The 26276-nt window shown below is 42.7% G+C and overlaps 1 protein-coding gene across 5 annotated transcripts in view; it reads right to left on the minus strand.

Moving 5' to 3' along the window:
• The window catches only part of SSX2IP (SSX family member 2 interacting protein), a 49654-nt gene extending 23987 nt beyond the window's left edge, over positions 1-25667 (minus strand). For 3 of the 5 annotated variants that reach the window (XM_032798891.2, XM_032798890.2, XM_032798885.2), the window contains exons 1-3: positions 13403-13463; positions 3398-3455; positions 735-866 (exon numbers count right to left, since the gene is read on the minus strand). In XM_032798891.2, coding sequence (XP_032654782.1) covers positions 735-777 — 43 coding nt within the window. In that variant the 5' untranslated portion in view covers positions 778-866; positions 3398-3455; positions 13403-13463. Of the gene's footprint in view, positions 1-734; positions 867-3397; positions 3456-13402; positions 13464-25535 lie in introns of those variants that run through there. The other 2 variants (XM_032798886.2, XM_075067769.1) reach the window with 2 other exon arrangements.
• Between the last annotated feature and the right edge of the window lie 609 nt (positions 25668-26276).

Consider the following 26276-nt stretch of genomic DNA (forward strand, 5'->3'; position numbering starts at 1 on the left):
TAGGACTAATTATTTAAATCAATTCATGAGACAAACAGGATTACTCATCATTATTTAGGAACTTTAGAAATGACATTTAGAACTATTAAGAGTCTGAGGGGAAATACTGTAAACAAAATGCTAGGAATTTGAGTTTCTATCAAAAGGTAAGACATCAACAAGATTTTAAATAAGGCATTTTCATGAAAAAATTCCTCTCCCCTCTTAAAAAAAGATTCTCACAAAAATCATTCTAATTACTAGTTTATTTGCTTACTTGGATTACTGTTTTTCATACATGCCCAAGATATGTACTGAGGATTCTTACATTCAGTTTCATTGTACATTTTAACCTACTTCCTCACCACCCCACATACATAAAAAAAAAAAAAAAAGTCTTGCCTTTAATATATTGTTAATCAAAACACAGGACAAAAGAGAAACAGAAAACAAAAAGAACATTACAGCAATGTGAGACATTCACTGACTGTAAAAAGCATGAATGTTTAGAATTCTCTCACATATGGTAGAGTAATTTTTAGTGATAACTATTCTGTAAAACTACCTTAACCAGTAGAAATTGTCGTATAAACACGATTATATTATTTGACATTTCCACTTAAGGCGTTAGATATTTTATGAATGAAACTCCAATCTAGCTGTTTAACAGCCTGTAAAATATTGTACCACTAGTGATTCTCTAACCTCTTAAATTAAAATTGTTCCCAGTTTTGTCTTCTAACTACAGAAGTTACCTGATGACAGTGCTGGCACTGTAATAGTCTTCCAATCTCCCATAGCAACAGACAGCCAAGGTACCTGAGCAACTGGTGCAGCAGTGAAGTATTTAGTACAATTGCTGGTAAAATCCCCTACACAGGCATCTCCTAAAATAGCAAGAACATTTTAGATTAACAGTATAATCTAGCTGTGTTAGATACAAGTAAGCATACAAGAGATGCCCCTGGGCTCAAGCCATATAAACTTTCTATATACAAACAAATCTATGAAACCCAGTGATTACAGCACAGTAAATAGAACCAATATTTAAATACAGATAGCCAGATAAGACAATTTTTGGTGCACGGTAATTTGTAGCTTAAGGTTATCTAAATAAGTCACTAAGCATCCCATAAAGAGGATAAGGAATCACAATGCAGAGAAACTAATCTAATTGTTTGTTATAGTGGTGTGCATCATTAGAGAAACAGTAAGACTGTTTCTCTTAAGTAGTAAGGAATTTTATAACCAAGCAATATAATTTTATTTATAGAAGAGTCACTACTTGGTTAAGAACAGTTTAATCATAGACTCATCTCTGTGGGCTTATTTCCTAACAGAAAAATAAATGTCTTCCAAGCTCTGAAATTAGTATACATGATACAGGAGCAAAGGAGAAATATCAACCTGATGAGAAAAAATTATATAGGTTTGAAGTTTAAAGAAAAGTCCTACCACATGGCAATCAGTTCAAGTCTTTGCCTAATTCTGTATTTTTAAAATTTGAAATAAACAATTGGAAGAAAAAAATAGAGTGGGAAAGATCCCAAACATGATGAAAGGAACAAATCTATTGGCTTGGCCACTGAACACAGCATAGGCCTTCTGGAAACCAAAAAAACTTGCACTCATAAGATAAAGCTGGCTGGGTCTTCCAAAAGAAAGAGAAAGATAGATGCATTAGACCCACAAATGCCATGCTGCCCTGGATCTAGAAAGCAACACAGTGGCATATGACCCCAGAAGCATGGTCTTTACCTCTCACAGCTGTGCTGAGAGCCACACAGATCCATGGATATCTGCAGCTTTAGGGGAACTAGTGTGACCAGACAGCAAGTGCGAAAAATCGGGACAGGGGATGGGGAGTAATAGGAACCCATATAGAAAAAAGCCCCAAATATCGGGACTCTCCCTATGAAATCGGGACATCTGGTCACCCTAAGAGTGACAGACCCACTTTCCACTCCACAGGGAGGCACACCTACCTCTCCGACTAACAATTTGGATGCTACCCTCACATGAGTTTCATGTATTCTTCTGAGGATTTTTACAGCACAGGTATATATTGGTCAGATATTGTTGCAATAAACAACAATAAAGTAGAGCAGTTAAGACTTTAGACTTCAGCTGTCTACAGCAATTAAAACCTACCCTTCCAAAATGGTTGCTTGATGCATACTTAACAGAGAGATTTACTCCAGCTGGTCTGTGACTCTTACGCCCAACTTTAGAATATGGTTGGAGACAGAATTTATTTATAAGTCTTTCTATGGCACTCAAATGTGTCACCACTAGATACTATGGCAGTGAGTTTATCCTGAAGACATCCCTGTGAATTATTTTCAAGATGGGGAACTGAAGTACAGAGGTTTTTTTCTTTGGTTTGTGTTTTATTCAGGAGCTCAAAATGGCAGTTTGGGAGACATAGAGGTGTATGCTGTAGCCCTCCTTCCCCCCAAACTTAAGACTTGGTTAAGGTTCAGGACTGGCCCACTCTGGCTTCTCTTTCTGACATGTCACAGACTTCCTGTGTTACCCTGGACAAGTTATTCAGGCTCTCTCCGTTTCCTGATTTATAAAATGGGGATAATAAATAAAATAATAAATACCACCACTGCACAGGGGTTTTGTGAGACTCAGTTAAATCATTAGTATTTGTAAAGTGCTTTGAGATCCTTGCATGGCAAGCGTTCAAAAAATCAAAGTATTACAGATTGAAGTTTTATTCTAAAAAAGAAAGAAAAGAAGCATACCATAGTGTCATGGTTGAGATTTAAACTCAAAATTATTCAGGAAATTCAAAGAACAGGGTACGAGTGCCTCATTCACAGCTCCCTACACCTTTTTAACTTTGCCCTAGCTCTAGGACATTGTGGTGCAACCATATAAAGACAGGCCCAACATTGGGGGAAAAGGACATATTACTGGGAGAATGCTTCACAGGTGTAAGTTCACCAGGGTAAAAAGGTATACAATTACTACTCAGTAGCTGCAGCAAATTAACACATTTCAACTGATGCATATGTATCCATCAGAAAACTTAGGTGTAAAGGAGTAATGGTAGAGACAATGTTATAAAAAAAAGAGAGAAAATGAGGTACTGCAGTAGTGCCAACCCCAGATGTACAAAAGTCAAGAGCCGGGCCCCAAAAAGTCAAGAGATATAAAAGAACTAGTTCTTTCTTATCCTTCTGTTTATTAAGTTATTAGGGTTCATGTTTCCCGCCTCTCTCTGAAACCACGAGGACTAGAAACTTTCAATGAAAGCTGAGATTCTCATGTAACCTCTATGATTTCAGGAGCAGAGTCTTTAAGAAGAGGGTCTTCCCTTCCCTCTCTCCCACCAAAATCAACTATATCTTTACCAAATAAACCCAGAATCATGCACAATACAAAGACCATACCAAAAAAATCTTACATGTTCATTTAGCTTCTGTTGGATCCATCAATTCAGATCAGGATTACCCATCGCAGTCCTGTTAATATAACAGAAAACCCAAATCAAACTACAGACATTTTCACATTACTGCCATTCCAATCACTTCAGTCCTCTGTCTTAGTAAGTCAGGGTGATTTCCTGGTACCGCGGCCAGTGGGAGTTGCGGGAACGATGTCTACAGACAGAGGCAGCGCGTATAACTGCCTGGCCACGCCTCCACTTAGCATCTGAGCGAGGGGGATGTCACCACTTCCGGGGAGCCCCCCAGGTAAGCACCACCCAGCGCCCACCTCACCCTATCCCCCATCCCATACCCAAGCTCTGCTGCTGCTGGGGGGGGCCCATGGAGCCAGGTAGGGAGCCTGCCAGACCCGCCAGCACCCTCCCACCACCAGCGGGGGTCCCAAGCCGTGCATCACTGCCTGCACACCCCCATCTCCTGCCCAGCACCCATGGGGGCCCCAGATAGCCCCCTCCAAGATTTATTCACTGGTAATTTTAGAAAAAGTTACGGGCCATGAATTTTTGTTTACTGCCTGTGACCTGTCCGCGACATTTACTAAAAATACCCGTGACTAAAATGTAGCCTTACTTATAATCAAAGGGCAACCTTACAATATTTGCAACATGACCTAAAGAAAAGCTCTGTGTCATTCAAAATCTTGTCTCTTTCATCAACAGAAATTGGTACAATAAAATATATTATCTCACTCACCTTACCTTCTCTCTCTAATACTTGCAATAGACTATGATCCAAGTCATAGCACAACCAATTTCATTTACCAAATCAGTTTTCCCTCTTTGCTCAAAAGGTAGACAGGTCAATCATGAGCCCTGACAAAAGCAGGGCCTAAAAATCCCTACTCCTTTCACTTTAAAGGCAGCCTTTTAACATCAGCATAAATCTATTTTACTACAGTACCTCTAACAGTTACTGTCATTTGCATATCTGCAAGGGACAAAGATCAAATTCCTTTAAATCTATGCAATCCTTACCTCAGTAAAAATCAAGTAGTTATACCAGATCTTCTTATTCATGAGAAGGGAATACACATACACACAGAAATCCTGAACAGTCCAAAAGTCAGCCAGCATAGCAATGTTCGATGATTGGCCAATTGCGCTTTATTGATGTCATATTGGGGCATCAATCCCCAATGGTTCACAGCTAGGATTTCATCAACAAACAACAACAAAAATCCCCCCTCTTTTTTTTTTTAACCTTTCCCCCTATTTTTAAGGGGTATGTAAGAATACAGAGGCTTCAGCTGCAAAGGCAGCTTGGAAGAGAAAAGAAAGTTTTAACATGCCTCCTCCCTGCAAAGTGCCAATGTTCCCTTTAAGCAGCCATCTGTAACTATAACTGACTTTCTACGAGAAAAATTACATTGCAGTGGAAGGATGTATCCCATACCATCTCACACAATTTTATGTTTTCTTAAAAATAAAATATGAAGTTACGGAGTCATAATTAATACTGTTACATGATGTCACAGTGTGCATTAATAGGCTAATGATGCTTTTGGGGCGTAGCCAAATGCACTCAGCTTCTGCCACACAGTGCATTCAAGTCATTCTCTTACTATTCTTTAGAGTGGCGTTGATAGGAAGACCCAGGAAATCTAACCCAGTGGGATTAGGAGCAAGCCACTTTCAGGAGTTCCTATTCCTGGATTTCAGAATGGATGGGGGTGCCACGAGGAAGACATGCAAATGGAAAAGGATTGGTACACTGAAGTCCTGAAAATCCAGGTGTTTTCTCCCCATGCCTGAAACAGAAGACAGATCCTTGTGTCTTGGAAAGCTCATCAGAAGCATTTAATAAACCAGACTAAAAGAGAGCAACTTGAAGACCCACTAAAGGGAAATCTAACCTCAAGGTCTAAAGTTGCTAAACCACCAGCAAAAGGCATCCTAAATTGTTATGCAGCATCAGGAGACCTCGCTAAGTCTCCAAAAAGTAACCATCTCTGAAAATGGCCAGTGTTTTGCTACTAGAATTATCTTCACCGTACAGTTTCATCTTTTTACTGGATTTGGGGCTGAATGCAAAAGAGCAGAGTGTGACAGTCCACCTATGCACAAGAGGAGATGCTACGAGCACACTATTCATGTGCTCACATCCTTTCACTGACTCCAAATGTCAGTTAAAGACCTTGCTCTTGATCTTCAAAGCCATCAACAGATTGAGACCCACAAACCATATGCTCCTTCCCCCATGTTGTTAATATTGTGTTGAGAATATGGTCACCATTAATATTTTTAGTGAAGACTGAAGCAATACACACATTAAACACCTCAGCCTTCTTGATGTCGTATCATTAGCTCTCCTTCCCCCCCAAATAGTGGACCTATAATTCCCTTTGTCTTTCTCTTGTTCCTAATGTAAGTTATAGAACTCAATGTCAGCAATATGTTCTTTGTGCATACTCTGAGCATGCCTGTGCTAAACTTACCCCCGCCCCACGGCTCTCTTCCTCAGATCCTCGTTCACATGGGAGGGGGAAGAGAGATCTCAGACCACCTCAGAAAGGCAAGGCATGCCCCCAGAACCTGGCTTACATGAGGAGGCAAAGAACGAGGTCACATCCCCATAAATGGGCAAGGGACCCCCCCAGATCTCATATCACTCAGGGAACAGGGACTCAGCTCCCCACAAAAGGCAAGCCCTCTCAGAACCTGGCTTCCAGGAGGAACGGATTGTCACACCCCTGTAGGTGGGCTGGGAGTCCCTAGATCATGGCACATGCACGGTGGAGGATGTATGGCTGAAAGGTGTCCCCCCCTATTCTCCTCCAGTGCTTCTGTCATGCACCCCATGCCCTCCATTATAGTATCCCAGTGCTCCCCTCCCCTCCCACTGGTCCCCATCCTCCCTCTGATCCCCCAACCCCTTCCCCCTATTCCCTCCTATTCTCCCACCCCAATCACCCTCCCTACCCACTGAGCATTTGCTTGTATAGTTTATTTTCCCTTCAAAAAAAAAAAGTTTCAGCACCTTCTGAATATTCTGCTGCACTCAGATTATGTTTCTCCAAAATAAAAATACTCCTTTAATGGTGGCACAGTGACGCAGAGGCCCGCTGGTGGTTAACTACTCTGTGTCAGCAACTCATGTCAGACCTGACACACTCGCTACATCTAGTACACCATTGCCATGATATATACCCAAGTAGCAGCATGTAATATCACTGGAAAACTTAAAACTGACTGATCCTAATCATTAATATTTTTGCGTGATGTATGAATGAGGCGTGTACAAAGCATTATGGATGTGTGCTAGATTTATGTTCTTAAAATGTGTTTGGCAAGCAAAGCATAAACCCAGCCTGCCCCAGACAATGGAATGTGTGTTTGTGTGTCTGATCAGCCTGGCCATCAGGGAGAGACAATAAAGGCATATTTACATAAAAAGCAAACAAAGCCATCACCTTAGTGAGTGGGGGAAAGAGCTCTGGCAGGGGTCTGAACCTCAAATGATAAGCAATTGAATCAACTGATTGTATACAATATTACTGTTATAAAAGTGTATTGAGTGATGTATTTTATGAAACCCTGTGACACACTGGTGATGACTATCAACCATATGAGGCATTATGAATACTCACTAATATTATGCTTTAAAGTCTAGACACAGGGAGAAACAGAATTTCGCCCAGACAAGAGAGAAGGGATATCTACCTGGCTCCAATGTAAGGTAAGTATTATAGAATCAAAACAATAGAACAAGGGTCGGCAACCTTTCAGAAGTGGATAGATAGGTAAGGGATAGATAATAAGATAGTAAATATAATAATGCCACTATATAAATCCCTGGTATGCCCACACCTGCAATATTGCATGCAGTTTTGGTCACCCAATCTCAAAAAAGATCTATTAGAATTGGAAAAGGTAGAGAAGGGCAACAAAAATGATTAAGGGTATGGAACAGCTTTATGAGGAGAGATTACAAGGACTGGGACTTTTCAGCTTGGAAAAGAGACAACTAAGGGGCAATATGAGAGATCTATAAAATCTATAAAATCATGAATGGTGTAGAGAAAGTGAATAAGAAGTGTGACATAACACAAGAACCGGGGTCACCCAATAAAATTAATAGGCAGAAGGTTTAAAACAAACAAAAGGAAGTACTTCTTCACACAAAACTCAGTCAACCTGTGGAACTCGTTGCCAGGGCATGTTGTGAAGGCCAAAAGTGTAAGTGGATTCAAAAAAAGCATCTAATTAGTTCATGGAGCATCAATGGCCATTAGCCAAGATGGTCAGGGATGCAATCCCACACTCTGTGTCCCTCTAGCCTCTGAATGCCAGAAGCTGGGCGTGGACAATGGATGGATCACTCGATAAATTGCCCTGTTCTGTTCATTCCCTTCGAACCATCTGGCATTGGCCACCGTCAGAAGACTGGACACTGGGCTAGCTGGACTATTAGTCTGACCCAGTATGGCCACTCTTATGTTCTTATATACAATAATGATTTAAAATTGAAATCAGATCTATAGTCATAAATTAGTTTTATAAGTTCAATGTGTGGCAGAATTTAAAATTATATATAGTAGCTAGATTACAGGGCTCACCATATACAACATATAATGCTAATTGTTTGAAGTACACAGATTTTCAATGTCAAGTTTGAACTTATGTAGACTGCTACTCCTACTCAACTGAGCTTTCAGAACTAGTTAAGACAAACTAGTGTCAGAACATAATAGCTTTTCATAGTACTGCAATGTAATCAGATTACACCATCTGGTCGCTCAACACCAGATGGGCAGATTCACAAAAGTAAAATAAAATATAAGTTGTTCAGAAAATTCCTCTCCAAAACTAGTTCTCTTCTCTCTCAGAAAGTTTTAATTTTTCCTGATGTCAGAACTACTCTACAAAAAGAAAATACTCAACTTCAATCAGTCAATGAATATCACAAATATAAACAGCCACTCCCTCAATATTTTAGTTACTACATTTTGCAGAATGCAGGTATGTTGCAACTTGTAAGTTGCCTCACAGAAAATACACAGAAAGCTGTTCATAAGACAGAACAAACGAAAAAAATATGGTAACATTTATTTAAAATACAACACTATTACTTCTGCTAAGATTAAATTCCAAAAGGAGATGTAAAGCTGCTTAAAGCTTTTACATTTGCGTAGTAATCCCCTCCACAGATGGCTGTTATCCAGATGAAACAAAAACATATCAGCCTATGGAAATTTAGGGCACACACAAGTCATTCAATTACAACTTTATGCCTATCTATCAAAATGCCGTAAAAAACTTGGTTTTATTTTTTGAAAATTCAGGCCCCCCCCCCTTTAAAACTTGACAGCTGCTCATTATTTTACTGCAGATTTTAATAATCTGGTTTGCAATTAGTGCTAACTATTTTTAAAGTATTTAAGTCTATTTTCATTATAGTTATAATAAAAAGTTACTACTGGATAGTCAAAAATGGACCCCAGGAATTCATAAACCCTAGTTTACTAGTTGATAACTATTTAACCTAGTTTAGTGATGTCAGTTATATTAAATCACAGAAATATGCATGGGTCATATTTTGCCAACACTTTTCTACATTCAGAGTTTTTAATTAAGGAGTTTTATGTGTCCATCTAAGCTATTCAAACTCGTCAAAGTTAATTTAAAAAAAGCAAACAACAAATTTTTCAGCCTGCAGTATCGTAGTATTCAGTCAATGCATCTGTAGATTATGGTCTTGCGAGCCAGCCCCATTTTGGAGTTTGGGTACCCATACCATAATGCCACTATATAAATCCATGGTATGCCAACACCTTGAATACTACATGCAGTTCTGGTCGCCCCATCTCAAAAAAAAGATCTATTAGAATTGGAGAAAGTATAGAGAAGGGCACCAAAAATGATTAGGGGTATAGAACAGCTCCCATATGAGGAGAGATTAACAAGGCTGGGACTGCTCAACTCAGAAAAAGAGACAATGGGGGGATATGATAGAGGTCTATAAAACCATGAATGATGTGGAGAAAGTGAATAGAGAAGTGTTATTTACCTCCTCACCCAATGAAATTAACAGGCAGCAGCTTTAAAATAAACATAAGGAAGTACTTTACACAACATACAGTCAACATATGGACCAAAACTATAAGTGGATTCAGAAGAAGAATTTGATAAATTCATGGCATATAAGTCCATCAGCGGCTATTAGCCAAGAAGATCAGGAACCCCATACTCTGGGTATCACTAAACCTCTGACCGCCAGAAACTGGAACTAGATGACAGGGGATGGATCACTCGATAGATTGCAACGTTCTGTTTCTTTCCTCTGAAGCACTGGCCACAGCCAGACCACAGGATACTGGACTAGATGGACCACTGGTCTAATCCAGTTAAGTTCATTCTTATGTTCTTATTTTGCATTTCTCAATTTCATTTACATTTCAAGAAGACTAGCAATTTAACAAGTAAAATGTTCATTTGAAGTTGACCAGCTATACACCTACAATGACACAGAAATACATAAATTTACATACAAGGGGAAGGGATAGTTCAGTGCTTTGAGCATTGGCCTGCTAAACCCAGGGTTGTGAGTTCAATCCTTGAGGGGGCCACCTAGGGATCTGGGGCAAAATCAGTACTTGGTCCTGCTAGTGAAGGCAGGGGGCTGGACTCAATGACCTTTCAGTTCTGTGAGATAGGTATATCTCCATACAGTATTATTATCTGGTAAAAGTTAATTCATATGCCTGAATGTTAAACAATTGCTCCATCACGTTCCTAGCTCCTTACACCATGAAGTTAGAATAACATTAACTGCTGAGCTGCAAAAAGTTAGCCCCTCCACACACACCCACTTTCACTAAGTATATTCAGCACTCTTTTCATTCAGCATCATCTACTATTGCAAGATTCAACCATGCCTTTTGCCTTTACAGATGATGGATCTTTTTTTTCACTGATCCAGCTCCCAAATCTTCATCCTGCCTTGAACATACCCAGTTCACCTCCACATTAACATCCCTCTACTATGAGAGCATTACCATCCCCTGTTAGGCATCTCTTCCTGGCCCTATTAGGCAGCACTTGGTGGCCATTTTAGCATTTTTAATAGCTTACAATGAGCTTTATGGTATTGAATCTGATATGATATATTTAGTCAATCTTCTCTTCTGACTTTTAGCTCATCCTCAATGCTGCATTTGACAATGACAAAATTCTTTGTGGAGATCTTGGGTACCTAATTCTTTTTGTTTCTCTGCATTCAAAACACCTACTACATGTGACTAGCACAAAACATTCTTCTTCCACTACACCTCACTTTAATAATCACCAAGATTTTAGCATTGGTACTTTTCCATTTAGTTCCAGAACACTCCTTGAGCCTTCTTTCTGAATTCAACTTTAAAAAAAATATGTATTTTTGCTTTTCCTTTTAATTTTGTTTGCAAGATACAGATAAGCTATTTTCCTACCTAGCTAGGTCTTTCTATTCTCCAGCCCAAGTTCTACTCACTTCAAATACCAGGGGTCTGTCTCTTGCTCCCCCATTTCTCCATCTCTCCAGTATGGAAAAAAATCCTGCTTCCATGCTACTCCTTCCCATTTGATGATGGCTTCAAATGATACCAAGTCCCCTCTCAAAACCACTTTTCCTCCTGGTTTACTACTAAGAATCTGTCATCTAATAAAGTCAAATCCTACATCATGGACCTCCCATTCTATTCATAACCAAACCATTCTCCTGAAACTTGAGCAAGGTGTCCACCATACCTACAGGAAGGACATATTGGATGCTACTAAGTTACTTAAATTTATTTGCATGCTAGCCTGGTAACTGAAGTGCTCTGTATGACTAAAGATATACAAAAATAGATAATATTAAAATGGTGTTGTATTGTAATTTGATCTTAAAGAATTTACTCTCTATCTTGCTATAAATAAAAAGGAAATCCTAATCAACAATTATTATTTTTAAAAAGCAAAACAAGGGTCAAGATAATGCAGTGTAAACACCATGGCCTCTTACCTCCTCCAACTCCTGATTTCCAATGTTAAACCAATTTAGCAGCAAAAGTCAGAATTATTTTGCAAATTCATAAGTCTCTTAAAACAGATGTAAGACCTTCACCAGCTACTTTCAGCTTCACACAGAACAACAACATGTTGGGCCTGATAGCAGGGGTCCAGCTAGCAATGTGAAAACTGTGCACAGACTAGATAATCCAGTACTGCATCTTCCCTACCAATTACCCTGAATCTGACAGGGTGTGCAGGATTTACAAGATCATCACTTACAGTTGGTATAGTTAGAGCCTAAAGCATCAACAAAATGTTGCCCCTGAGAAACTGGACACCATGGAATAGATCTTTACCACTCCACCCTGCTTCCAAACATGACTGACAGCGAGGGATACAGAGGTTGGGAACACAGTACTTAGTTATAAAGCTTGGAACAGCAAGGAAAACCCACAATACAAATAAAATTCACATACACTCACACATCATTTAGCAGCCTCCCTCCTATCCACCCCCAGATTAAAAAAAAGAGACAAGAACAGATGCTACACTGGCACTTTCAGGTGGTTATGCAGTTCTGTCGCCCACACTAGCCTAATTCCCTAAAGCAATTACAATACTGTGTTTGGAGACAGTTTGCAGGGCCCTCCCCCAACACAAACCACGGGTACCCCAATGACTGCAAACTCTCTCCATGTGTGTGCCCACTACATGTGCATTCCCCACTGCCAGGAATACACACATCGTCGTCGTCCCCCCCGCAAACCTCCACATACATGCACATATCCCCACCATATGCAGACTCCCCTCCCCCTGTGCATGCACATCCCCTCCAAGCTGCCACCACATACTAAGTCCCCCTACCACCTGTAAATTCCCCCTTGCAAACTGTGTGCGTGAACGCAGGTCCCCACCTCGACCTACAATCTTCTTCCACATATGTAGAGACATCCGCCAGCCGGCACCATCTGCAAGCTCCCCCGTGTACACAAGCATGTCCCCCCAGCTTCCCACCACCTGCAAACTCTCCCCCCGTGTGTACACACACATGCTCCTCCCAGCACACACACACACAGACTGCAAACTCCCCCCATGGTGTGGACATGGGCACCTCCTCCTATCTCCAAACTCCCATCCCGCCCCTGAGTATGTGCATGCATGGATGCCTCCCCCACACAAACTCCTCATCCCCCTACTAACTGCCAACTCCTCCACTTGTATGTGCATGAGCATCCCCCCACCATCTGGAAACTCCCCCACTTGTGTGTGCACAAGCATTCCCTCAGCCATTTGCACATAAAAGTGTCCCCCCTACCCCCCGGAGTGTCCTGGAGTCTCTAGAAATTAATTTTTAATTAAAGATTATGTCATGTGATGAAATCTCCAGGAATATATCCAATCAAAACAGGCAACCAGCTGGTGTGCGTAAAAGCGTCCCCATCTGCAAACTCCCCCCACCCCCGGGGCATAAGTGGTGGAACTAGGCGTGCTGTCCCAGGCACCCCCTGGCTTGATGGGGTTTCCATCACATACAGCATTTACAGTTTGGCTCACTAGCTCTCAGCACTCCCCACTATACAAATTGTTCCAACACCCCGTACGTGTGTGCAGGAGCATCCCCCACCCCCATGAATGCCCCCCATCTGCCAATTCCCCTTGTGTGTGCGTGAGCGTCCTCCCAGTCTCGGGGTGAACAGCCCTCTCGTCTGCAAACTCCCCCCCTCCCCCTCCGTGTGTGCGTCCCTCTCGTCTGCAAACTTCCCCCCTCCGTGTGCGCGTCCCTCCCGTCTGCAAACTTCCCCCCTCCCCCTCCGTGTGCGCGTCCCTCCCGTCTGCAAACTCTCCCCCGCCGCGGTGTGCGCGCGAGTGTGTCTGCAAACACCCCCCCGCCGGCAGCCGCTGGCCGCCCCCAGAGCCGGCTGGAGACGCAGGGAGCCGAACGGCCCCAGCGTCCCAAGCGGAACAGCCATGGCAGGGTGCGGGCTCACTCACCCGCATGGCACCACCTGCTGCTGCTGGGGGCCGACTCCGGAGCGAGCCTAGCCACCACCGCCGCCTCTCCGCGCTACCGCCCGGGCCCTGCAGGGTTAATCGCCCCAGCCCCCCTCCCCGACACGGCGCTGCTCCCATTGGCCGGGCTGTTGCTAGGAGACCTTCAACAAGGGCCTGCGCAGGCCGGACGGGCCGAGTCCTGAGCCGCGACACCCACCTGCCCCTCCGCCCGCAGAGCCCCTCTCGGGAGCCGAGCCGCGGGAGGGGGCGAGGACACGCGTGAGAAGGGCCTGCGCGCCGGGCAGGGGCCCCTCAGCCTGCCTGGCTCGTGGGGCCCGGGCTGCGCGCCGCGTGCCTGCCTGAGCGCGCGCTGTGCCGGGAGGGGCCCCGCCCTCAGAACAGGGGTTCGCCTGCCCGCGCTCCAGCGGCCCCGGGGTGAACAGTAGCGGAGCCGCGGCCCTCGGGTTAGCGCTCATGCAGCCCGTGCGGGAGTTCAGCAGCCGGGGAACACCCCTCCCCCCGCCTTGCTGTGCCCGCGTAGCCAACAAGTGTAGGGCCTGGGGCGGGGGGGTGAGGGTGGGAGCGGGCCCGTCTCCGCGCTGGGCTGCCATGGGGAGGGGCTGACCTGTTTTGGGAAGGGGCGACTGGGGGCTACGGACAGGTGCCACTCGCCCTGTTTATAGCTGAAGGGGGTGGTGAGAAGCGCCGCTTTTCCGGCCCCAAGGGAGGTTTGTGTTATATGCGTGAAAGACTAGTCCTGCTTGGGGGAGGGGAAGGAGACAGGCGTGCTAGGGTTAATATGTGCAGACTTGCATGAAAACTAAAGTCCTTATTGACGATATATGTCAGTTCTCCTTTAGGCAAAGGACAAGAAATAATGTACAACACTCTCACACTCTGTAGAGTCACCGCTCAGACAAGGATGAAACATGAAAAATACAGACAAGTCCTAATGAAATATAGAATCAGTGAGCACAAAGACGTGGGTGACAAAGTATAGTAGCGTTCTAGAGAAGAATCGCAGAAACGCAGGGCCGGGGGGAACCTTGGCAAAATAATTTAGTCCAGTTGCCTGTGCTGAGGCAAGAACAAGTAAACCTAGACCAGCTCTGACAGATATTTTTCTAACCTTTTCTTTAAAAACTCCAATGATGGGGATTTTACAGCCTTTGCAAGCTTACTCCCCTGGTTAACACGGGTGCCATTGCAGATTTTGGTAGGGGAGGGTAACTTTAACCATGATTCTAGAGGCTACAAAGGCAACTAAAAGCTCTACTTATTTTGCAGACAATAACTTAGAAATTAGCTGTGATATATATACACTCAACTCTAATCCAAACATGTTCTTACATCTTATGTAATGACACTGGTTAGGTTGAAAATTTAGCCCAGTGTCCTGTCTTCCGACAGTGGCCAATGCCAAGTGCTTCAGAGAGAATGAACAGTACAGGTAATCATTAACTGATCCATCCTTTGTCGCCCATTCCCAGCTTCTGCAAACAGAGGCTAGGGACACAATAATGCTATATAATGATTATTGTCATGATTTGTATTATTCGTTGACTTTATGGACTCTTTATGGGTGCAATTTCTGTTCTTTGTTCTGGATACAAACCCTAAGAATTTGAGGCATAAACACATTTGATACTCATTCCTTCCTTTTCTCGAACTCAGGGGGAAAAAATGACAAAACAAAATGGTTTTCAGTTAAACTATAAAATTTCACAGCAGCCATTGCTATACAGCCCAGCCTGCCACTCATTGGGGGTTTAGTGATCTGTCATTAGACTTTCATTCTTTCTCTCTTCATCCTTCCTAACCTCTGTGCTGCTTTACATGTTGTCAACCATGATATCCTTCCAATCACTTGGAATTGTTTGCTGGAGTCTTAGAGAACTGGCCTTCTTGGTTTTGCCCTTATCTATTAGAGTCCTCTTATGGGTGTTTTTTTGCAGCATAGAGCAGAGAGAGAGGCTGTTTCAGTGGATAGGGAGCAAGTTTTCAAAGACCTGGGTTCTACTTCTCCCTGGACCTCCTGTATGATGTCAGGCCAGTGCTGTAGGGACAGAGTTTTAAAGGTTTTTAGGCACCCAAAGATGCAGCTAGGCATCTAGTGGGTTTTACAAAGCACCTAATCTTCTAGGCACTTTTCAAAATCCCACTAGCTGCCTAGATACCTTTGAAAATCTGGCTGATAATCGGCGTATGCCTCAGTGCCCCCATCTGTACACTGGGGATAATGGCACTGCTCTACTTCAGAGAGGCTCTGAGGAGAAATAGGTTAGACATTGTGAGGTGCTCAGATACTACGGTAATGGGGCCATGTAAGTACCACAGGCAGCATGGGTTTTTCCTCTGCTAGCCCTTCCTTGGGTTGTGGCCCCTTTTCACCTGTTACCCTCACATCTTCTCTTTTCTGAATGAAACCTGGACTCTGAGGACTTAGCTGTATTTCTTCCCAGTCCCCTGGGTTCTGTCTTTACTTCCAGATCTTTAATTTAATTACCAGCACTTTCTTATCGTAATCACTCTGCCTCTGTAAACAAAATGCTGACTCCCTGCCCCCAGAGCACAAGCTGAGACCAGCCCCTATCTGATGAGCTCTCATTGCACACTCGTCAGACTGCATGGCAGTTAAGAGCTACGCCTGGGGCTAGGACATGCTCCTGTACGAAACTCGGCGGGGTAGGCGGAGCTAAATGGTGCCCCTGCTGCTTGACTCTCCTTACAGTTTTTCCTAATATCTAACCTAAATCTCCCTTGCTGCAGATTAATCTGATTAGATCTTGTCCTACCTTTAGTGGACATAAAGAACAATTGATCACTGTCCTCTTTATAATGTCCCTTAATGTATTTGGAAACTTATTAGTTGGTAGGGTTGGGAAGGAGGTAGGTGGTGTAAGATATTGCTCTTCTCATGTGATCCCTCCCCCATGGAAAAGATAACAGCTTGGCTCTTTGTGTTAAATAGCTGCCTCAAACTGCTGAATGATCTTTAGGGTAGGGAAGGCTGTGCCTCCCCAAACAGCCTGCCCCTGCCCCCTATCTGACCACCATCCACTTCCTGCCCCCTGACTGCTCCCCTCATTATCCTTGACCCATCCCACTTCTTGTCCCCTCACTGCTCCTCCCAAGACCCCCTCTCCAATCACCACCCTGGGACCCCACCCCCCACCAACCCCCCTGTCCCCTGACTGCCCTGACTCCTGTACACTCCCCCTCTTCCCACTGAGTACTGACAGACCCCTGGAATGCTCACAATCCAACCCCCCCTTCCCCGTCCCCTGACTGCCCCCCCAGACCCTCTGTCCCCTGACTGTCCCCAGGACTCCCTGCTCCTTATCCAACCCCCACGACCCCCTGCCATGCTGCTTACCCCGTCTCTCCCTCCCCCGGAGCCTCACTGCACGCATCCAGGAGTGGCCCTGGACAGCGCTGCAGCAGCCTGGCTCCAGCGGGGCCTAAGCTCCCACCAGTCAGCCCGGAGCTTGCAGCCCTGCCCCATTATCACGCAGCTCCGAGTGGGGAGGCACTCAGGTCCTGCCCCCTTACCATGGGGCTCCGAATGGGGAGGAGCTCAGGCCCCAGCCCCTTACCATGGGGCTCCGAGCTGGGAGGAGCTCAGGCCTGCCCCCATACCACGGGGCTCCGAGGAGGGAGGAGCTCAGGTCCTGCCTGAACCATGCCGTTTTAGCTCTGTTCAGGGCTGCTCCTGGACATCGCGCGCTGAAGCACCAGGGGTTGAGGGAAGGTAGATGCGGGGCTGGGGCTGGAGAATTCTCATGGGGTCCCCTGCAGGGCCTGGGGCAAATTGTCCCACTTGCCCCCCCCCCGGGCTGCCCTGCTCATGTTTTACATATGACATGCCTATTCAGAGCCATCCCTAGCCATTTGGGTGCCCTACGCAGCCCCCCTGTGGGGAGGGGAGAACTGTGGGGCCTCAGCTCCTCCCCAGGGTCTGGGTGGCAGCAGCTGTGGGGGGGGGGCACTTTGGGGGCCCCATAGGCCCAGAGAGGCCTGGGGGATTAGTGGGCAGTCAGGAGCAGCCCGCTCCACTTCCCTCACCCCAGTCCCAGCTGTGTTGCTCGGGGGAAGGGATCCACACCCCCACACCCACTCACCGGCAACGATGGGAAGCGAAGCAGCCCGGCCCCAGCCCACTCTACTCCGCCAGCTCCCAGCCACAGCGCTCCGCTTCCCACCACCGGTGAGAGCCAGGGGCGGTCCTTTCCCGAACCCGAGCGACATGGCTGGGGCCAGGGCAAGGGAAGCGGAGTGGTCTGGGTCTGCGTCTCTCTGCTTCCCGCCATCGGTGAGTGTGGGGGACGATTCTTTCCCCGCACTCACCGGTGGCAGGAAGCGGAGCGCCGTGGCTGGGAGCTGGCGGAGTAGAGGGGGTTGGGGCTGGGTTGCTCCACTTCCCGCTGCTGCCGGTCAGTGCAGGGTTGCTGGGGGAAGAGGTGAAATGGGGGCAGGCCGGCAGCAGAGCAGGGGGGAAGGGTAAGGGGCAAGGCAGAGGGAGTTTGGGGCCCTACATCACCCTGGGGACGGCCCTGCCCTTTGCAGTGAGGGCCAGCCAAGGGATAGGGCTGGTGCTGCCGCATATGCAGCACGCAGCTGCCTAGGGCACCATGAAATTTGGGGCAGTTTGTTGCCCCAAATTTCATGGTGCCCTACGCAGCTGTGTATGTTGTATATGCCTAAGGATGGCCCTGCACCTGTTAATACACCACAAAAGAATATTAGCCTTTTTCACAACTGCAACATGTTTTTTACTCATATTCAGATTGTGATCCACTAAACCTGCCAATTCTCATCAGCAGTACTACCGCCTATCCAGTTATTCCGCATTGTGTAGTTGTGCATTTTATTTTTCCTAAGTAAAGTATTTTGCACTTGTCTTTATTGAATTTCATCATGTGATTTCAGACCAATTCTTCAATTTGTCAAGATCATTTGTAATTCTAATCCTGTCCTCAAAAGTCCTAGCACGCTCCTATAACACAATGATAACTATCCTCATGTCTCTTACAGAGCTGTTTTAGCAGTGGGATATAAAAACATAGGCATTCCCAAATTAGATCGTTGGTCCAGCTAGTCTAGTGTGCTGCTTCTAACTGGGACCCATACCTAATATGTCAGAAGAAGCTGTAACTTACCTAAAATTTATCTTGCTAGTTGTGCAGTGATGTATATAGCAGAGAAAGGCATTCCTTCCAGGTTTCATTTATTATCTTGTATTGTGATGCACGTTTTGGTTACCTTTGTTGTCATTGCTTGCAAATCTAAAAGTGCTACTGATAATTATAAAACCCAGCCCACTGTATTTGACTTAAGGACCTCCTAATTAATCTATCAAAGGTATTTGTAAAATAATTATTTTGATATCTAAACACTGAATTCTGCAGGTCATGCATATTAAGTAGTACCTTAGTTTATTATACTAAATTTGCTGACCTTTATCTGAAGTCTCCTTGTCCTCATATTTTTTGAGCAAAGTAAACAAGAGGAACTAATCAGTTTTTACTATGTCCTTTATAATTTTAAATACTTAATTTACCTTCTCTTTCGCTCTTTCCAGGTTGAATAAGCCTCATTTTTATACTTCATTTTACATAAATCCTGTTATAGCCTCTAATTATCTTTGATGCATTTGTCATGATTCTGCTCTGGTTTTCTGAAGATGTGGTGACCAAAACTAGATACTAATTCAGTTGAGAAGCATACCATTTTCTTTCTCTTTTTAATACACCTTTTTTTTTTTTTTGGCAGACATCATTTCTACTTACTCTTTGTCTTTGGCAATTTAAATCTTCTATCCTTAAACTATACCTTCTGTGTTCAGTGACTTTTGGGGAAAGTATTTCTGTCAAAGGATCCAACACAAATAGTCACTGACTCAAAAAAATCAAAATCAAATAAATAAATAAATAAATAACAGGATAGGTTGATGGGCAGGAGTCTAACCAATTAGTCAAAAGCTAGTGTACAAGAGGTGGGTACAGGAGGAGTCAATTTTGAGAGGAAAAAATAGGTTTACTATACAGTGTACAGGATTGATCATACCACTAGGAAAACTTTGGTATCAAATATGTGAAAGCAACAGAATAAAATAAAATTGAAACGATTAACACTGAGTAGCTTATACTTCTTTGTTCACAATGTCCTTTTACAAGTCTGTAAATTAGGGGTTATTCTCCCAGTTTGTCAAACACTGGTTCTTTTTCTGTGTTGCTAATGCAGAAGGCAGCAACATGCTTCTTTTATACACCAGCATTTTCAGCAACAATCTGCACAACATTCTCCACAGTCAGGAAGGAAGGAGTCGTTGAAGAAAGTGAGTCATCTTTGTTTTCCTGCCACAGATTGGGCTGTACTACAAGTTATCACATCTGTGACCCACTGTACGTACAGTGTTTGGATTCCCTTTTTAGCTCAATAAAACATACCCAAATATCTATTGGAGGATGGCAAAACCATGGATAAGGTCAAGATCAGTGTTACAAAATTGTCAAGAAAACTGAAGTCCCTGGACACAAAGTTTACCTATCACATTCAAGATGAAAAGCTCAAGATATTTTTCTTGTTTGTCAAAAAACAGTTATTTGCTCCACGCAAGTGGACAAGTAGAAGTTCGCAGGGTTAGTAAATGGAAGTTAATTCTTGGCAGGGAGAAAGCATAACCCTGATTTTGTGTAGATATTGCAGAAATACTGATAATTTGGTTATGAATACCTTTTACACTAGTGATAGATGTTCTTTAAAAAAACATACGTACACTTTTTAAAAGCTGTTTGGAACCTGTCCATCATTCCTCATAATACAGCACGACATGCCTTAATGAACCAGATGCACTGTAAAAACTTTATACTGCAGAGTCTTTATTTGCTGCAGATGTGGTTGATTCAAGCTTCCTCCAAAGCAGGATTGTACAGAGTACCTATATTAATGACAGTGGCAAGTTGGATGACTGACTTTGTGTACTGGAGAGGATTATACTCCTGTATCTTTAAGAGATACCACACATGCTGGTGCTGAATTCTGGTAGTCTATTTGATCTTAGCAGCTGTTCCTAAAGGATGTTATTCAGAAGAGGGCTCCCCAAGCACTTTGCTGTGGATCATGTGTTTTTTTTTTCTTTTAAATAGACTGTGAGAAAGGGAGCAGAAGTCTTCTGGGGAAGCTCTTGGGCAGGAAATATATAGAGATAAAATATAATTATCTCATGGAAAAATATGTATACATACACTGTATTAATTTATAAAGGATCAAATCAGTTTGACAGTCTTCACAAAACCCCATTGAGAACAATTAATATATACATCTGAGCCTCTTGTCATTAAGAAATGGGATGATATATTTAGGAATTTGTGGGGGGAAGGGAATGTCTCCTTGGAAACTTCTGTTGTCATTGGATACATTGGAGGAACACATCAGATACTTCTTGTCCTTTAGCAAGTAAGCATATACATTTCCCACAATGCATACTAACTCTGAATTTAATCTATGTATGATAAACAAAATCATCAACAGTTTAATTCTCTGTACTTGCTTGTATCTAATTGCAAGAATTATTTGGAGACTTTTATTTATAATTCAGTAGTACATCAAAAAGTTCTTGGGTTAATTCATTGTGATTTCTCCATTACCTTTTGACTTCCTTGGTAGAGTTAAATCAGAATTAAAATAAATAAAAGTTATTAGAAAGGTTGATACAAATGATGATTAAAGTCATTCAAAGGTTTGTTGTTGTTTTGGGGATTTTTCCCCTGTATTTTCATTGACATCCTGGAGTAAGAAACAGGGTTAAGAAATCTAACAATAAATATTAAAAAGTGAGGAAAACTGTTGATCTTTTGGGAAATGAGGAGGAGGCAGTACATCTTGAAAAAAAACTTACGTTAAAATAGTATTAAACATATAGATAAGGGGGTCAAGACTCCTCTTGTTCTTACACGTTTACATTCAAGAAATGCTCACTTTCAAGATGAATACATTTTGTTTAGTTTTATCCTTTTTACTTATAAATCAGTAGAGCTGATGAATGACATGTTGACTGGCAGAACAAGCTCATTAAAATGTCTGATCATGTCATGCAAAAGGCCACAGTGGTTCTCAAACTTATTTGATCATGCCCCCCCCGCCTTTGTGTCTGTAGTAATTTAGCCCCTACTCACCGGCCACCCAACTCTGAAGGCAGAACAGAGAGTGGTGGCTGCTGGCCAAGCACCCAGCTCTGAAGGCAGCACCACCGCCAGCAACAGTGGAGAAGTAAGAGTGGCATGATATGGTATTGCCACCCTTACTTCTCTGTTGCTGGCAGTGCCACTGCCTTCAGAGCTGGGCAGCTGAGGAGAAGTGTCTGTTCTCTGGCCACTCAGCTCTGAATGTGTGCAGTAAGCTTTTTTCCCTAAAGCTTCCTCCTCCCCTCCACCTCCAATACATTCTGCCCACTGTCCAATTTGAGAACCTCTGCACTAGACTACTGGAATTTTTTTTAAATCCAACAGCCTTTTTAGAGCTTCTGAACATACGGATGTGGGCTTGTTGAACATGCTTATGATTTATGCATTGAATTATGCAATTAAAAATATCACCTGGTAGTTGTGCTCTTCACTGATAAGTGACCAATGTTTAATTACTGTTTCTTGGTTCAGTCAGCACACTAAAGGCCCCAGCTGTAAAATGAGCTCCCCACAGACAGGGTGCCTGTGCTGAGCTTACTGCAGGACTGGAGCCTAAATATCTTGAAGGAATATAAAAATATTACCTAACTGCAATGCCTTCAGCCATTAAGGGCCCACTTCTGCAGTTTTTAAACAAATCCCACTAAAGTCTGAGCTTAATCAAAAGTCAATAGCACTGCTCACAGGTGGTAGAATTGAAGGATTAGGCTCATTAGGAGCAGCACAGACATAATGAGGCTAGTAACTATTAAAGGGTTTCAAAGATCTACAGTATATGCAGGAAAACACTAAATCCTTGTGGGCATAACAAGTTGGGACATGAAAGATTAAATTAGTACTTCCCACCTCCCATTTGGAATATAAAATGTGGACAGAAAACATGGTAATTAGTTGCATGTCTGTAACATTTTTCATCCAGGGATCAGAAAGAGTTTTACAAATATTACTCTCACAGGCACCCTGTAAAATACTGTATTAACACAATTTTAGAAATAGGGAAATTGAGGGACCAAATGTTTTAAGAATTTTTCAAAGGTTCCACAGGCAGTCCTGCCCAAGCCAGGAATTGAACTCAGATGTCTTGACTCCTATTCCTGATCATTAGGCCTTAATACTTCTCAAGCATCCAGTTCCAGGAGAAATGTGCCTCTAAACTCCACAGCATGGGTTCCTGCCATTCTCCACATAACCTGCACTAGGATGGCAGTAGTAACTATTTACAGTGAAAATGCCACCCTCGAGGGTATGCATATATGCATAGATAGGTTCCATCTGTATGAAGAATACTATAGCATCACTTCCTGAATGTAAAAACAACTGTGCAAGCATCAGGATAGAAGACACTCAATAGTTACTACCAGGTTACCAACCATACTAAGAAAACAACTGGGAAAAACACTACATAGTCTCATGAAGATTTTAAAATGGGAGTTCACCAAAGTACAGTCCTTTTTACGTGACACCCACAGAATAATACTAAGGAAAATAAAACAATATAACAACTTTACTTCAGCCCAGGGTCAGCTTAACCTAAACCATCCTGTGACTAGCTCACTGAGCAAATAAACAGCAACTATCCACTGTGAACACAGCTGGTGCTTCTGTTTTTAAAGTGTTCTCAGCTGCAAGTAGAAATGTTGCCTACCTCAAGAGAGATGCCTCATGTCAGACCACTTGAGGATAGCCTGAAATGGAGTGAGTATATAGCTAAGAATCCCTAATCAACTAAGAATCCCTTTTACACCTAAGGGTGACCTCAACTAAAGCATTTGAGAGATAAAATTATATCTGTGATTCCATTTTAGGCCTCAGTCTTGCAAATACTAATCCACATCTCTAATATTATACACACAAGTTGAATAGAGTTCAAATTTACATTGTTCTGTTAGTTAAGAAAGGCACTAGAAACACACTGCAGCCCCAAAAGAGACTTTTTGGGAAAATGCCAGATTCAAATGACTATTTTAATAGTATCATGAGTCATTTACCATATTAAAATATATTTTAAAAAATGAGACAAGACAATATATAAATAAGTGGGTTTTTGCCAGGACCTGCAGGATAAATTCCTTCTCCAAAAGAGAACCTATATGCCTTCTTTATTCTTCACATGCATTGCAGAAACTACAAAGATCTCTTTAAAATGCTTTAAGATTCAGACAGTTTTAGGAATTTACTATAACTAATTTTCCTTTGCTGGTCAGAATACCTCCAATATTTGGAACTGATATTGAAGCCTGCAAGAAGAATCACCTCATTTCCTCACATATATTTAGAATATCACCAACATTTCTAGTACAACAGTGTTCAATCTTTAGTTAGAAAGACAAGTATGAATAAGCAAATGATTTTTGCAGGTCCCTTGAGTAGTACTTTAAGAAAGGTTTCACAGTATTTGATAACAAGCTAAACTGTTGCCAAAAAAAAAAATTGTCGGGAGACAAATATGTAGATCTTTAAAAACATGTCTTAGCAAAACAATTTTTATGGAGAATACTTATCAGAGCCCTAGTTCTGCAAACAGGTTGCTCAAAGATTATAGTTATGCACACATGTGCTCGCAGAATCAAGACTATACTTTATGATTATGGTAACATCTGGATCATATGCTTCTCCCAGCTACGCTTGCAAGCTATCTATGTGCTATTAGGAATTTTAGTTTGGAATAAATATTTACAATAGACCTGTTTTCAGTGAAGGAGAGGCTTGCTTGCCTTTAGTCCCAGACAGAAGTTATTCCTTTGTCTCTGCAAACTCACACAGTATGTACAGTACCTAGCACAGTGCTAGCACTTAGTCCATGACTGGGGCACTATGGTAATACAAATAATCAAAAATAACAATGAGAATTTGTGATAAATTAACTGAAAAACAATATGTAGTCTATAGCTAATTTATGGAATTCACTGCCACAAGAGTGCATGGAAACAAATACCCTAGCAGGACTTTTTAAAAAAAAAAAAAAGAGAGTGGGCAACTTTATCATCATGTTTTCTGACATTTTGGAATTGATTGGATGCGGTTTTCAAAAGTTATTGCACTGCAGTCAGGCAAACAAAAATTCCATTGTGTCGAGCATTAGGCCTCACTTTTTCAGCTTGGTGTACTCTTAATACTTATTCCGGCTAGCTACATCAGTCAGGGATGTGAAAAAAACACCACTAGTGATATAGCTATGCCAACTAAACTCCAGTGAGTTGCAGCTATGCCGACGGAAGAGAGCTTATGTCAGCATAAGTGAATATAATTCGGGGAGGGGGCATTCTTACACTAGCAGAAAAGATCCTCCTGTCTGTGTACGCAGTATCTGTACCAGGGGGCTCTGTCGGTATAGCTATACCAGCATAGGCTCGACAGTGTAAACATAGCATCAGTCAATTACCCATTGTTGGAGGAAGGACGTAGCTGTTAATTATTATCCCTTATCTATTTTTATAACACAAGACATAATTAGGGATTAAAATCTCTATACCTAAGAAATATTTAAATAGTTTAAGATACTGGCTGTGTGCCATACTAAGCCTAAATGGAAAAAATATTGTTCACCTCTCACAAATGATCTGACTGACCTTTATATAATTTTTGGAGAAAAAACTATGAATGTTTAGTTAAAAATTATGCCAGTCTGGATACTGAGGCCCTGATCCTACAATCTGATCTTCATGATGCAATGGTCCTGCTGCATGGAACTGCTTGCAGAATTGGGGCCTAAATTTGTAATTAAACAATACCAAGAAAAATAAAATAATTTGTAACTCTCATAAGTTTAAGTGGAAAATCCTGTTTTTTGATCATAATAAAAAATGCAATCACTGAACCTGATCTTGGGGAGTACACAGCACCCAAATACCCATTGAAGTCAATGGGAGTTATGGGAGTTCATGACCCATTACACAAACAGATAGAAATATTCTGTAACATTACTACTGTAAGCCTCATCTGCTTACCTCTATTCAGTAATGAGCTGGAAGACCCAATATCAGGCTACATCATGCCATCTGAAAAATCTCATGAAGAAACTTTAGAATTTCTGGAAAAAAAGAAAATAAAAGCCCATTTGTATGAAAGGAATTGGAGGATGAGCCTAAGAGTCTTTTTTTCTTCCCACTTCAGTAGTATGTTTGGGGCTCCATGGTGGTAAGGAGGGGGCAGGGACAAGCCCAGACCATGCTCTGTAGCATTCTCCTTGAAACTTGTGAAACTATTTCAAGCGAAACATAATACTAACACCCACTTCTCTGCAACTGCAAGTTCCTCATGAGGGTGCAGCTGGGACAGCTGTTGCTGGTCATTGCTCCTGAGAGAGCAGTCAGTACTGCCATGCCGTGGCATTGGTGGAGTTCAACGGTCCTGCAATTAGCGTACAGGCACTGGTTGGCTCTGTGAATGCTGCACTTTGTCCATTGTAGTTTCCTATAGATTTGGAGCCATCTGTGGGTTCAGAAAGCCACACACCCTGCCTAGTTGATTGTAAGGAGAGTGCCAGTCCATGCTCCATAATGGGATGAGTCCATTGAAATGGCATGAACTGGCCCTGTTTTTCAAACTTACTATTATTTTTTAATTTAATAAAAAGACAGTACACGGTAAAAGACTTAGAAACCAAAATAATATGAAAACACCAATGTTAAAAATTGCTTCACTGAATTATCTGCTGTACAGTTCCTTTCTCTGTTACATGGCTACTG

Source organism: Chelonoidis abingdonii, chromosome 7, assembly GCF_003597395.2.
Source record: "Chelonoidis abingdonii isolate Lonesome George chromosome 7, CheloAbing_2.0, whole genome shotgun sequence".
NCBI lineage: Eukaryota > Metazoa > Chordata > Testudines > Testudinidae > Chelonoidis > Chelonoidis abingdonii.